General features: G+C 40.5%; 1 protein-coding gene across 1 annotated transcript in view; it reads left to right on the top strand.

Annotated features, from left to right (window-relative positions):
• The window catches only part of SYNPO (synaptopodin), a 97,742-nt gene that overhangs the window by 12,603 nt on the left and 69,640 nt on the right, over positions 1 to 15,499 (top strand). The window contains exon 2 of the mRNA XM_060765453.2: positions 9,951 to 10,832. Coding sequence (XP_060621436.2) covers positions 10,373 to 10,832 — 460 coding nt within the window. The 5' untranslated portion in view covers positions 9,951 to 10,372. The remainder of the gene's footprint in view (positions 1 to 9,950; positions 10,833 to 15,499) is intronic.

Raw genomic sequence — 15,499 nt, 5'->3', positions numbered from 1 at the left:
CAAGACTGCCCCAGTCATTTTCTGCCTCTCGTCCAGGCTGAGCTCAACTACTAATTTTCTGACCAGATGGTGAAGCCTGTGATTTGAAGGAGAGGGAGTCATTATATATTAGAATCACAAGTGAAGGGCCAAACCAGATAAGATGGATGGAGAGCCATGGCTGGCTCTCCTCCTGGCACTATATTTTGGCAGGCAGTCCCTATGGAAGATGGGCAGTCTCATTCAGGAGTAAAGTGTGCAGGATGGACCTGAAATAAGAGCTGAGCCAAAATAAAGAGACTTTTCTTATTATATAGCTTTGTTTTATTCTCTCATAAACACACAAACTAATAACCAAAACAAAAAAAACACAAAATAAATGCCCAGAACAAACAAAACGAACACTAATTTACTTTGATTTTCTCCAGACCCAGCAAAAGGGAAAAAAGAAAAAAAAAGAATAAACAACATTGAGTTTCCATTTCCACCCTCCAAACTAAAGCCTAAAGTCTAAAAATATCATACGTTCTCATTACTACTTAGCTAACATTTAAATTGGAGCCCGTGGTGGTGCAATGGGTTAAACCCTTGTGCTGCCAGTATTGCTGACTGACAGGTTGGTGGTTTGAATCCAGGGAGAGTGGGTGAGCTCCCTCAGTCAGCTAAAGCTCCCCATGTGGGGACGTAAGAGAAGCCTCCCAGAGGATGGTAAAACATCAAACATCTGGGTGTCTCCTGGGCAACGTCCTTGTAGACAGCCAATTCTCTCACACCAGAAGCGACTTGCAGTTTCTCAAGTCACTCCTGGCACACACACAAAAAACCCCCACACATTTAAACTAATAATCAAGTTATAAAACTCAGTCCTGAAAGCACACAAATGTCACCTTCCCTTACCTTGAGTTTGTGAAAGAGAAAAACAATTCCATGTTGTCCAAATACTTCTCTCTAATCAGTGGAGATGCCGTTTTGTCCATTTCCGCTATTTCAAAGATTTTCCACACCCAGCTGTTGGTTTTTTGTTTTTTTTGTTGGAGTCTCCACATTTTTCCATTTTTAATTAATTTTTATTGGTAGAATATATAGTTACATGGAAAGTGGGGGAATATTGTGAAGAAGATAGAAAAGTTGAAAAGTTTGCATTTTTCCATTTTTGAGCAAAATAAATAATTAGAATGATCTGATAATTTTCCTTGGGGGCTAATGCTTCAAATGCTGGAGAATCTAGACACCCACCTTGCAGTTTATTCAAGTAAAGCAGTTCTCAGATTATGAGGTTCAGTTGGCCCCCTCTCTCCTTTCCTTTTGCTGCCAAACTAAGACCTTCTTATTTGGCAAAGTCTTTGGATGTAAATTTATTCAAGCAAAAGGATTTGTGGTTTTGTTGTGCTTTTAAAATCTTTTTAAAAACATGATCTGTGTTTTTATATTGTTTAAACTTTCTGCTTTTAATTATGCTGCCTTTCAAACGTTCATATGTTTAACTGTGCCTTTTTAAAAGAATTGCTGCCTTAGGAAAAATAGACTATAGTGTTTACATTAAGGGAGGTAATAGCAGTATTCTATTCTGCTTTGGTCAGAACTCGGCTGGAATACTGCGTCCAATTCTGGGCACCACCAATCAAGAAGGAGGTAGAACGTGTCCAGAGAAGGGCAACCAAAATGGTAAAAGGTCTAGAAGCAAGCCTTATGGGGAATGGCTTAGGAAACCGGGCATATTTAACCTGGAGAAGACAAAGTTAAAAGGGGACATGTTAGCTATATTTAAATATTTGAAAACAGATCATATTGAAGAGAGAAGAAGCTTGTCTTTTGCTGCTTCAGAGACTAGGGCGCATCTACACTGAATAATTAATTCGGTTCGACATCATTTTTATTGCCATGGCTCAATGCTATGAAATAATGGGATCTGTATTTTTACAAGCCTGGAATCCCAGGTCTCAGTGGTGGCCAGGGGAGCTTTTGCACAACTAAAACTTGTGCGCCCGTTGCGCCTGTACCTTGGGAAGTCTGACTTGGCCATAGTGGTCCACGCTTTTTTTTTACATCCCAAATAGACTACTGCAACACACTCTATGTGGGGTTACCTTTGAAGACTGCCCAGAAGCTCCAACCAGTCAAACGGTTGGCAGCCAGGTTACTCACCAGAGCAGCATACAGAGAGCATACAAACCCTCTATTATGCCTGTTCCATTGGCTACTGATCTGCTACCGAGCACAATTCAAAGTGCTGGTCTTAACCTTTAAAGTCCTGAACAGTTCCGGCCCAGATTACTTGTCTGAACATATCTTCCTTTACAAACCATCACAAAGTTTAAGATCTGCTGGAGAGGCCCTGATCTCGATCCCAGCACCATCACAAACATGACTGGGCCTTCTCAGTGGTGGCCCCTCACCTGTGGAACTCTCTCCCCAGTGACATCAGATTGGCTACTTTCCTCCTGTCCTTTAAAAAAATCTCAAAACATGGTTATGGGACCAAGCATTTGAACAATAGCAGCAGCAATCAGGAATAAGACTCAATGTGATATGTATGACAATGAACTGTCCCAGGCACTGATTTTAAACTTACATGATTTTAATCAAATGTTTCTTAATATTTTAATGAACTGTTTTTAAATATGTTTTGTAATTGTGGTTAGCACTCGAATTAGTGCTTGTTATGAAGCCACCCTGAGTCATATCACCCCCCTCCCCCAGGGGTGAGAAGGACGGGGCACAAAATGTATGAAATAAATAAATAAATAAATAAATAGTCATGAGCCTTATCTGCCAAAGTATGCTAGTGCCTCATCATACTACAAAAACCAGTATTCATATCATTGAGCCATGGCAGTTAAAGTGGTGTCAAACTACATTAGTTCTACAGTATAGATCCTCCATATGCCATCTTCCTTTATAGATTTCAGGGAAAGGAACTAGTATTAAGCGTGATAATAATCTACAGTAATTTGTATGAACTCTAAGGAGGATTTACCTTAGTCTACACTGAAAATATCAGAATTCTGTATCAATACAGATTTTGTGCCAAGAAAAGTTGAACAATTGGTCTTCCATATACTAGTCAAATCAACCCAATGTGCATACATTTGCCTCCTAGAATAAATAATTCTGAGCATCCTAGCTGTGACAACCGCAAATCCTATAAGCACACATTACACTTTCGTGCAGAGCTCCTGGCATTTCCACAAGACATTACTCGCCCACTTTCTAATAGTGGTAACTGCAATCCAACTAATCTTTCCGTGATCTTGCGTTGCATGATTATTCAGGTGTGGAAGAAGATATGGAAAATGACACTAGTGTGCGAAGGCATATCCTGCAATTTCATCCATTCCTGCCATTTATGAGTTGCAGTATTTATGGGGCATTGGGTTGCTGAAACGCCCACCTTCCCCACCAGATGGGGTTCTCTCAGTAAGAAGCTTTTTAAGGGCTCTTTCCCCCTTTCAGTTTAATGGTGTTGAAGAAAGCTACGCCTGCCAAAGCGTGTCTGTGTGGGAGGTGGAATGTTAATTTTAGCATTGTAATTTAGAAGGGGTGTGCAATTTCTTTATATCCAACAAAATACAAAATGAATGTACAATAATAACCTATATTATGGAATGGGGTAGATTGGACTACTTACAGCATTGTTGTTAAGATATTAGCCAAGGGAAGGGGACTCCTCGTTTTTATGCATATGCACAATAACTGAGCAGAGATGCAAAATCTTACAGGCTCTTTCCGAAGCTTGCATGCAAAGGTAAAGCATGCTCTGTGACTACAAAATCTTGTCAGTACAGATTGCCTCTTGGCAAGAAGTCGTATCTGTGTGTTTTAATATAGGCTTCATTGGAATAACTGTAGCTACTTTAAAAGCCTAATTAAATTGGATACAAAAGGTGCTGAATACGGTTCCCAGCATTTTTAAAGTTTTGCTAAAAGCAATAATCCGGGGATGGGGTTTAAACCTTTCCCACACCCAGGTTCCTCCTCAGGGCCATGCCACTGTGCTTGTTGACTAAATGCTCATATTGGCATCTATTTAGGTTTTATTTAGGTTTCTACTGAGTATGAGTCTTACCAGGGGTTTGAAATGTTATTTTTGGGGGACTACAGCATCCAGAAGCTGAGATACACCAAGGCAGTCTGCCTAGGGAGGCCATGTGTCCTACTCAGAGCAAGGAAAATTACATTTTGGAGAACTGCCAGAATCCCCCAACCTCCATGATCAGGGGCCACACTTCCATATTGACTAGGAGATTCTAGTTTACCAGATGTTAGGATTTCTGGGAGCTGAAGGTCAAAACATCTGGGGACCCACAGGTGAAGAATCACTGTTCTAGGAGGTGAAGACAATAACATGTTTTAAAAGCAATTTTATTTTGAACTAGAATTCCCAGAATTAGCCATGCAATATGAATGTGATGCTATATGGATTCAAGGAAATCTATTTTTTTCAGGTTTACCTTTCCCTTCCCTTGCATATTTTCGAAGTGGTGCAGAGCCCCCACCATAGTTTCCCCAAATCCAGCCAAGCTCTGCTATTTTCCTTGCTTTTCAGCTGTTCCTTGTGGACCAGCCCAGCAGTGTTCATTTTCTCCTTCCTTTTCCATCAGCTGGAAAGTAAAGAAGGTAGGGCAGTGGGTGGAGTGAATTAGATGTGGGATGAGATTGTGGTTGGATTATCTGCTTTACATATTAGAGGAAAAACATGACTAAGAAGTTTTAGAGGTCCATCTTAACTATTAGGTAATTTCATGAAGAGGAAAGTCATTTAAAGGGATACTTAGATTGTGGATCTCCTTGTCAGATAATGCCAGAGCACTGGCCCTTAACCTGTCCTCTCCCCTCTCCCCCCAGTACATAGTTCTGTTGTAGTTCTTGCAGACGAGTTACTATGAGTAAACACATGCATCTGCTCCAGTTTAAAAAGAACAGGGTGGATCCCATCCTTACTCATCATAAGATCCTCTCCCACAAGCCTCATGAAACCGAGCCCTCAAACTTCTCCAGATTCTGATATGTCTATTTGTTATGATCAGCAGAACTGATCATAACTGTTAACGAAACCTGGTTTTTCAACTGAGAACTTATTTTATGTCAAAACATGTTGGCATATTTGCCTTTTCATGAGCAAAGCCAGCTTTTATGAAGGTTGTTTTCACAGGCCACATGTCTGCTACAAATATGAGTTCACAAGCAGATTGATGTGGTGGCAGTAATGGCTGGTGCCATCTATTTCTATGAGGCAATACATCTACTCCTTAAGCTTTAAAGAAACCAACCAAGATGCTGATTTCTATCTCCAAAATAGATTAGATTAGATTATGGGAGAGCTCCCATAACATTTAAACTAAAACTCAGAGGCAATGCACCACCCCACGGACACAAAAGCCACCAGTCATGACTGTTTAGTGGAGGAATATTTGTATTATTTAGCTATATTTCTCTTGGGACACAGCAGACTGTGGAAAATTCTACCTCTAAAGATTGTGATAATATTAGCTACAGCAGCACCAACAGCTTTTTCAAAAACGTGGTCCTCAGAGACCACGTTTTTGGCAAAGTGAATACGCCTTAAGAGAGAAACCAAATATCTTCCATCCTTCAATTCTGATGTAAGGAACTTTTACTTTTTTTATTGGTATGGCCATTTAAAACCACTATCTTTTACAAGCAGAATTTATAAGGCCTTATTTTTAGTGGCCTGCTCATATTTTTGTCTTTTATAAATGTTACATACCACAAACCAAACATGAATGGATGGCATGGATTGCAAACTCAGATAACTGGCAGGTCATTTCTTCAGGGGATTTGACATCCTTGGCTCTGCTATCCCTTGTCAAACAGGTTCAAGTACAAATAGTGTTACACATATTTGACAAGTCATGGTTGTCACACTGGAATACAGTTATCCCTCCACATTCACAGGGATTAGGGTCCAAGACCCATGTGAAAATGTAAAAATTGCATTTAAAAAAAATCATTATTATTATTTTTTTGGCCTGAGTAAATACCTCTATTGCTAAACCCAGTCATGCAGCTCTATAATCATGTTCTGGTTGAAACTAACCATAAAGTTACATTGAAGAACCTAGAGGTTACGGGAGAGAACACACCAAGAAAACCCTGCAAATGTGGAGGGCCTGACTGTAATGCCTCATGGACATTTGTATTCAAACAAGAATTGCACAGATGTTGTTTAAGCTATTTATTAGAGTGTTACTTGGATATGTTCAAGGATATAGCTGCATTAGCTAGTATCAGTATGCCGATGGCTCTTGGAGCACCTTTGAGGCTAAGAGGCAGAAGTTGGTAGCCTAAGCTTTTGAAGACAGGGTCTGCTTCAACAGACTATATGAAAGGTTAAAGTTTTTGTATATTCATAAAAATTGCAGTGCTAAAGCTGGCATCTATAGCTGGGAGGAAGATAGGAAACGAGGTCCATTATATGAACAGGCTCCTCGCTTCCTTGAAATCATAGAATCATAGAATCATAGAATCAAAGAGTTGGAAGAGACCTCATGGGCCATCCAGTCCAACCCCCTGCCAAGAAGCAGGAATATTGCATTCAAATCACCCCTGACAGATGGCCATCCAGCCTCTGCTTAAAAGCTTCCAAAGAAGGAGCCTCCACCACACTCCGGGGCAGAGAGTTCCACTGCTGAACGGCTCTCACAGTCAGGAAGTTCTTCCTAATGTTCAGATGGAATCTCCTCTCTTGTAGTTTGAAGCCATTGTTCCGCGTCCTAGTCTCCAAGGAAGCAGAAAACAAGCTTGCTCCCTCCTCCCTGTGGCTTCCTCTCACATATTTATACATGGCTATCATATCTCCTCTCAGCCTTCTCTTCTTCAGGCTAAACATGCCCAGTTCCCTAAGCCGCTCCTCATAGGGCTTGTTCTCCAGACCCTTGATCATTTTAGTCGCCCTCCTCTGGACACATTCCAGCTTGTCAATATCTCTCTTGAATTGTGGTGCCCAGAATTGGACACCTTTCTTTCATCGTTGATTGGTTATTGTAAAAGTAACTTATTTCTTTATTTTTATTTACTTATTTTTCCCCACCTTTCTTCTGATGCTGGAACTAATGGTGGCTTACAACTGAACTTGCAATGTTTCCTTCAGAAAACTACTCAGAGTTGGTTATTCAACTAACTTCAACTAGTCCAACGGGCGGCAGCCAGATTGCTCACTGGTGCACCATACAGGGAGCATATCACTCCCCTGCTATGTCAACTCCACTGGCTGCCGGTCCATTTCCGAGCACAATTCAAAGGGCTGGTTTTGGCCTGTAAAGCACTATATGACTCCAACCCAGTTTACTTGTTTGAACGTATATCCCTCTATGTTCCAACTTCATAGTTTAAGATCCACTGGGGAGGCCCTGCTCTTGGTCCCACTGGCCTCGCAAACGCGTCTGGTGGGGACAAGGGAGAGGGCCTTCTCGGTGGTGGCCTCCTGCTTGTGGAATTCACTCCCCAGCGAGATTAGATCACTGTCCTCCCTCCTTTCCTTTAGGAAAAAACTGAAATCGTGGTTTTGGAACCAGGCTTTTGGCTAGCAGGCACAACGGCACTTTGGACATTAAACTGGACCATATGATAATTGTTATGATAATGGAAACAGCTATATGACTGTATAATTAATGTTATTGTTTTAATCTATTATGTATTTATTCTTTTATATTGTTGTTATATTGTGATATTGCGGCATTGAATTGTTGTCAGTGTTAGCTGCTCTGAGTCCTCCCTCAAGGATTGAGAAGGGCAGGGTAGAAATGTTGTTAAATAAATAAATAAATAACAAAAGTGAAAAGGGGCTGCTTTCCCCCTCCTCATCTATCTTTTCATTTAAAAATCCTGAAAAATTATAATAAGAGGTTAATTCCTAGTATGAGGCAGATGCTGGGAGACAAGGACTAGTGGGAAGGTGCTGGTTGTAAATTTATTTATGGTATCAGGAGCGAACCAAGGATACAGTTGTAATGTATTTTTTTAAAAGAGTTGTAAATGAACTACATTTTTCCCCTTCTGCCTCCTGAGCAAGTATGACCTGCCCAGGGGTGGTAGGAGATACTGTTCTGTCAGCAAGGATGATGTAAAATCCCATGAGAAGTCCAGTTGGCTTCTATATATAATCTGGGATATCTTTTCTTTTGCCTGAGGCAGCAAAATGTCTCGGTCCAACCATGCTCAAACCTGCTCAGTTTCACTGCGGTTGCTGTGTCATGTCCTTTCAGATCATATCCTGCAACCAGGTTACTGCAGTTTCTTTTTAAGGATTGTTCTGTGGCTTTGTCTTTGTAGGTGTAGATGGATCCATTCATTCTCTACTCTTGTTTATAAATGGAAACACAATAAAAAGATAAGGGCAGAGGAAAGAAACCTCCGCTCTGAGATCCAGCTGGGCAGACTTTGTATGCATGCCTAGGTCTGCTGCCTTTTTTTCCTGTGGCCTGAGAAATTCTTTTCTTCCAATCTTCTTTGAATATTAGCTCAGTGATGCGTCTTGATGAAGAAGCAGAAGAAACTCTCAGGCTAAAAAGATTAAGACTGCCATCCCAGAATGTATGGAATTTACCACTAAATTTGAGTCAACTGTGGAGTTTAAACACTTCAATAATCTTCTCCTCTTCTCTTTTTCCAATCCCTCTCCCTTCTTGCTTGTTTTCAACTTCAAATATTAATGCTATCATGCATGGAGTTTTGAGGATATACGCAGCCTAGTCCTGTGATAGTAAGAGGAAAGTATACTTTATTCCTGCTTTGTATTTGCTTTACAGTCAGCCCTCTGTATCCATGGACACTTTATCCACAGATTCAACTATTCATGGCTTCAAAATATGCTCCCTAAAATCCAAAAAGCAAATCTTGATTTTATATAATACCCGGTGGTCCTGGAACCAAATCCTGAACGATTGCATGGGCTCTTTGCATTTCCTGGTCTACAACCATCTGACTGCCTGTAGTTTATAAAACACTACTTCTTATTTTTTCACAGAGCAACTCTTTGAATTATCCCAAGGGGCATTCCAGTATGTGGATAAAAGTCTAAAATGGCGTTTGCCATACATGTGCAAATGATAGTCCTCAGCAAAGTGTGAAGGTTTTAGAGAAATCAAAACCATAAGCTAAACATCTGGAAATATCTGTGCTTCAGGTTCATCTTTTTTGGTGTTACGGTGTATCTCCAGCATTGGCAATTGCCACCAAAAAAAGGAAAGAGGCTACAATTTATAGCAGTCTTAGATTTTGTGGGTGAGAATACTTAGGGTCCTTCCACACAGCCATATAGCCCAAAATATCAAGGCAGAAAAACCCACAATATCTACTTTGAACTGGGTTATCTGAGTCCACAGTGCCATATATTCCAGTTCAAAGCAGAAAATGTGGGATTTTATACAGCTGTGTGGAAGGGGCCTTAGTTTCCAGAATCCATGTCAATGAATAACATGATTTCCTTGCAACAGTGAGATTCCCTCAGAGATACACGCATCAGCAATTGGACTCAAAAGTGAAGCCTATTATTTACCTTCAAATGATGAACCATAAAACAAAGCATACTAAAAACAAGATGTGTTGGTGAGGAAATAGGTGTGCTATGACAGTCATCTTTCGCCACTTTCTAAAAGCATGCTAGTTTGATCCTAAGAAAGATTCCTTGCATGGGCAGATAAGGAATTGCCAAGGAATACTAGATGTAGGCAATATTTCAAAGAAAGGCAATGACAAACCACCTCTACATACTCCTTGCTAAAGAAAATCCTGTGAAATTCATGGAGTCACTGTAAGTTGATAGGCAACTTGAAGGCACAGGCAAATACAAGTTCTAAAGCTTTAAAAAGTGCAGTTGGCTGACTGGCTGGAATGTATGTTATGCTTGCATACAAAGGACAAGTATCAATGTATTCCTATAGAAGATAAATATATTTATTTTTTAAAATATTTCATTATATTTCTTTTTCTATGCATTCTTCTCTTATTAGATCTGTTTGCTTGGAAGCCGCTTTGCACTTGGAGGTAAAAGGAACACTTCACAAGATGCTCTATTTTGTTCATCCTGAAAAGTTGGAGAGCTCGGAGAAATAGAAGAGAATTAAGTTTGTCTTCTGGAGAATAATTCATAGCTAAAAGTCTGCAATTGCTCTTGGAGAAAAGGGAAATGCAACACCCACTCTTGGGACAACCTGTCTCCATGCTGCATTCAAGATCTTTCTGGTCAAGCAGGAGAAAGAATTAGTGTGCTAAAACACTCTGGCCTTATACCCACCCTTTCTTCCTTGATGAAGTAACCAAAGCATTCAAAATCATAGAGTGTTTTTGTTTTATCCTGAGGCAGATGCAACGGCTGATCTTTACTCTTAATCCCTGACTTTCATCCAGAAAGTGTAAGGAAGGGAATTCCAAAATGCTACATGCCACTCTACTGCAATCCTGTCTCCCATCTCAGTCCAGCTCTTCTGCAGGAAGCAAAGCAACCCAAAATCCACACAGTTCTAAGAAGCCCATGGCTGACTCTGTAGAGATCTACAACTGCTTGGGGAACCTGCAAGGCAAAGAGAAAGCAAGCCACCCTAGCTATCTGCAAGTTGGGTCAAATCATCCTGCAAAGCAAAAGGAGCAAGAAATGAATGAACTACCAGGAAAAGAATCTTGGAGAGCTAACGAAAACCTGCCACTCCCATTCCAAAGAGACGGCATTGGGTTGGCCTCAGAAGATGGGTGCCCTGTGACTAAAGACTCTCCAAGGCAAGCTTCTGGTTTGCTCCATTCTGCGTTTGGCAAGCCAGGTGACCAAGGTCAAGAATGGAAGGTGGTGAAAGTGAAACGAGTCCTTATTTCTCCTGTTGGTGAGCCCAGGAAACCAAGTAAGTGAAATCCTCTGTTATATTTCCACATCACACTCTTGTGAGAGAATACTAAGAAAAAAATTAAATCAGCAGTAACAGCTAAGGGAAGCATCTCCCTACACTTCTTCAATTTTTAAAATCAGGTTGGGTGGGGAGAGAGTCTTGGGGTAAAAGCTGTAAGGAAGGCTTAAACATCCGCTGCTTTGATATATTGGTAAAGATCAAGGGCTTACAGACTTCTTTATGATGAGAAGAAAAGGAGTTTAAAGTACATGCCATGACAAAATTTGACTTCGCTCTGTGCATCCAAGCTCTATTCAGGCAGTCATCTTCATGTTTGGCTCCAATGTGCATAGCTTCCAACATCATTGTCTGCAATACATTGGCTGAAGAGTTGATGAGGAATCGTTGTGAAAGCACTTAGTATCCTAATCCCCTCTACTATTAGCATTCTTGGTTATATTTCTAGGTAGGTATCTTACTATCAGTTTATCCTGTACAAATGGTGTTTCCTGATGTTAATAACTGTGATTCCATATCAGCAATGCATATCAGCTCTAACCTAGCATAGCAAAGCATGGGGGCAAGATACAAGCTGCAGTCTGGCAACATCTGGAAGGCTAGCAGTTGCATGCCTCTGGTGCCAAGGATTTCAGGCACATTCAGCCGACATATGTATGTAGGCCTTTCAGACTTCCACTCAAAATAAAAAAAATTAAGGCTCAGGCTGGTATAACACTGTGGTGATAAAGATGATTTCTGTTGTCATCCAAACCAATGAGATACCCAAGGTGCTGAGACCTATCCTCCAAATAAGTTCAGCACCGTAGAAAAATCTTTTGGCATTTGGACTAAAAGCCAGAGTGTATTCACTGGCATGGAAGCCACCATCCACCACTGCAGTGGGGAAATAACAACAACAACAACAACAACAACAACAATAACAATCCTTTATTTATATACCGTCCTATCTCCCTGAAGGGACTCAGAGTGGTGAGTTGGGGCTGGGGCCAAATTCTTATCTCTCTGTCATTCAAGTAAATACTGAAAACTAATGTATTTGAGTAACATATCCCATTAGAATAAATGGGGATTCCACTGAATCGGGTTGCAAGTATGGCTCAGCAGACAAGTTTCAACTCCACTATAATGATCTTCGCCACTTGCAAGCTGAATATAGTTTTTAAGCAACACTAACCCATTGTGAAGCTCTCCATGTGGTTCTTTGTAATTTGGGTGCTCTTACCACACTGTAAACTGAAGTCATTTGTAGAAATATCCCCCTTTCTCTATAGTCGATTTCTCTTGTGGTTAAAGCATGTAATTGCTTGTTTAGCCACCATCATACTGAATTTCCAAGGATGAAGGATTTGCTAGAAGTAATGCCAAATATAATGGAAAGTAGGGATCTGTTTAGCTTTCTGTAAGTGTGTATATGTCTGTGTATATAACAGAAGGGTGGAGGAATGGGATGGAGAGAGAGAAAGCTTGAGAGACACAGGCAAATGCAGTCTTTTATTCTCACTGGGCTTTACTAAGTTAATTTAACAACACATGCAGAAATGGATTTGGTTCTGACAAGACATCTGGAAAGATTCTAAATATGAGGAACTCGAAGGAGCCACTATCATTGCATAGAGAGTTTGCTCACATGTACACATTCATCATTTCTCTACACTGTACATTTGAACACTGTTAGCTGAATGAATGTATGCACCATCAACTCCATTGAAATGCATTTCCTCTGGAATGAGGAAACATTTATTTCTGTGATATTCCATCTGTAATGATCTATTGACATAGACAACATGGGCATTGTGGTCTTCAAGGAATGAACGTACACCTGTGAAATTGTGGGTGATGAAGCACAGAGGTCGTGGTGACCAAGGCAGACCTGCCCTGAGGTGCTTTACTCAGAAGGTTCCCAGCACTTCCAAGGAAGCTGTTATAGCACAAAGGTTGATGGAACATAGGTAGCATCAAGTAAAATGATTTTTGCATTTTCTCCCTGGACAGAGTACCTTGAGCTCTTTTGATAAAAACATTCTTCACATTCATATGCTTCTTTGTTATCATCGATCATTAATTGCATATAGTGACAGCATTCAATCCATTCTGATCTAGGAAGGTAAGTTCTGATTAGTACTTGGATGGGAGGTCACCAATGAAACTAGGTGGTGTAGATCAGGGCTTCTTAAACTTTTTAAACTTGTGACTCCTTTTTGCCCTGTATTTTTAAGTATATAAAATGGCCCTCAGTATCTGCTGGGCTTTGGTTCCAGGGCCTACAGTGGATACCAAAACCCATGGATGTTCAAATCCTACGATACACAATGGTGTATTAAAATTATGTCCCTTATATAAAATGGCAAATTCAAGGTTTGAGAGATATAGATTCAGATATTCAAGCTGTGGGTGGTTGAATCCATGGATACAGAGGAACCATCCTATTGCAAGCCAAACTGTAGGAAGATTAAGATGCAAAAAAATAAAAAATAAATTAGATTTCCTTCAAGCAAGAGGGTGTAGATGGGGAAAAGGAAGGGCAGTAAATGCCTGGAGAGGCTGGCAGGGTTTGTTGCCTTCCTTCACACTTGCGTACCTCCTTTACCTGTCCTCATCCCCCCTCCTGATCTTCCTTTTCCTCCTCAGTTGCCTGACTGCTTGCTTTTGCCTGCCCTCATCCCTCCTCCATGTGACTGGCTGCCTCCCTGGGCCCATTTCCCTTCCCATGGCAGCTTGAGCTGGGCTCCCCACCTGCATCTTAGGGGGTGAGGGGAGAGAAGCCTTCCATGACCCCAACATTGAGCTAAAAGGACCCATAGTTTTAGAAGCTCTGGTGTAGACTACATTTCAGAAGCAACAACTGGCAAAATCATCTCTTGAGTGTTCCTTGTCTAAGAAAACCCTATGACATTAATGGGGTCACCATAAATTGATAGGCAACTTGAAGACACATGTACACACAGTGATGGTCCATGCTGTCACTCAGCTGTGGAATCATAAACGGTTAGTATTCTTTCTTTTTTAAAATAAATAAACCATGCTTTTCATCAGAAAGTGGATGTCAAATCTAAAGAAACAAGCCCAGATTAAAATAACAACAGCATAGATTAAAATATAGACAGGTTTAAGTGACAGGCCCTATGTTGTCAAAGAAAATATCTGAGAAGAACTGGGGAGGACTCAAAATCCACTGCAGGGAGAGAGACTACTAAGAGCTCTGGCCATATCTAATGAATGGCATTGCTAGTTCAGACTAAAGTTAATTTTAAAGTTGTGATTATTTTGTTAGTCTGCAATCCTAATTTACTTCCATAAGGTTCAGAAAACAACCATACTCATTGGAGCCCCCAAACCAGCTTTATAAACAAATATCCAAACAAATATCAATGAACTTCTACATTTTTTTAAAGCTTCAGTCTGATTTGTTTGATCCTGGTAACATAGTCCCGACCTTTAGGTACATGTGGTTGCCAGGAAGGGAGTGGATGGATTGCATACAGTGATGTCAGTGGGAAATGTGAGGCTTAAAGTACAGACGGAGGTAATTAAATTATTAACGGTGGCTATTCACAGAAACAGTTGTCAGTGATAGAGACAACTGAAAGATGGCTGTGTGCAAGCTGGCATTTTGTTCCATGAAGACAGACCATTTAGATGAAACCAAAATTGCAAAACTTGGGAATGTTTTAAATGGATTTAGTGACATACTGAAGCCCTCAGAAATTCAGCAAGGATAGACATATACTCCGGGGCCCAGCTCATTTATGAATGGCTTCAGCATATCATTATACACATCCTTAGAAATCACTTTCTGTATTTCTACAAACAAACAAAAAAGCCAAAACATTTCTGTGTGATGTTCTTGCATGCATAATACATAGGACAGATTACTCCCATGTTGCGATGAAGCCAAGGATATAGAGCAAAAGTGGTAAACAACAAACATGTTGACATCACAATATGGTGCAAGGTATCTGACATGTTGAATGTGGAGAAAGAATGACCAAAGGATGCTATTTTCAGTGGTGTCCTCCCAATGTTAGTAGTGTGCAATTCCACACTCACATAGCTGTCAGATTGGCAAATGGTTTTCTAGCCTCTTTGGTGGTGTTATTGTTGTATGATTTCAAGTTGTTTCTGACTTACAGCCACCCTAAGGTAAACCTATTGTGGGTTTTTCTCAGCAAAATCTGTTCAGAAGAGGATTCCCTTTGCCTCTCGCCGAGGTTGACAAAATCTGACTTGCCCAGGGTCACTCAATGGGTTTTTGTGGCTGAGCAGGGGTTGGAGGTCAGAGTTCAAACCACTATGCCACACTAGCTCAGTACTACATAACTATTACCGGCAGTGGAGCATTCCTGGATCTTTTACTATTGGTTTTAGATAATGGTTTTATCCATGATGTATATTTTAAGATGTGAGCTGCCTTGGGTCCACCTGAAGAAAGGTGGCATAGAAATTGACTAAATAAATAGATATAATTCCAGCATTTCCTTGTCATTTTCCAAATATAAGACTTGTACATCTTGTACATCCTGGTGGGGTTATTTCCTTTCTTAAGATTTTCAAAGGAAGGAAGATGACAAAGTGTCCTGGCATGACCTGACATAACCATTCTTTTCCCCAAGCCATCTGATGAATGCAGGACTTCTCAAGAAGAGAATTCTGCATATAGATGT

This window comes from Anolis sagrei, chromosome 2 (assembly GCF_037176765.1).
Source record: "Anolis sagrei isolate rAnoSag1 chromosome 2, rAnoSag1.mat, whole genome shotgun sequence".
Lineage (NCBI taxonomy): Eukaryota > Metazoa > Chordata > Lepidosauria > Squamata > Dactyloidae > Anolis > Anolis sagrei.
The sequence above is the reverse complement of the archived record's forward strand: the minus strand, read 5'-3'. Positions and strand labels throughout refer to the sequence as shown.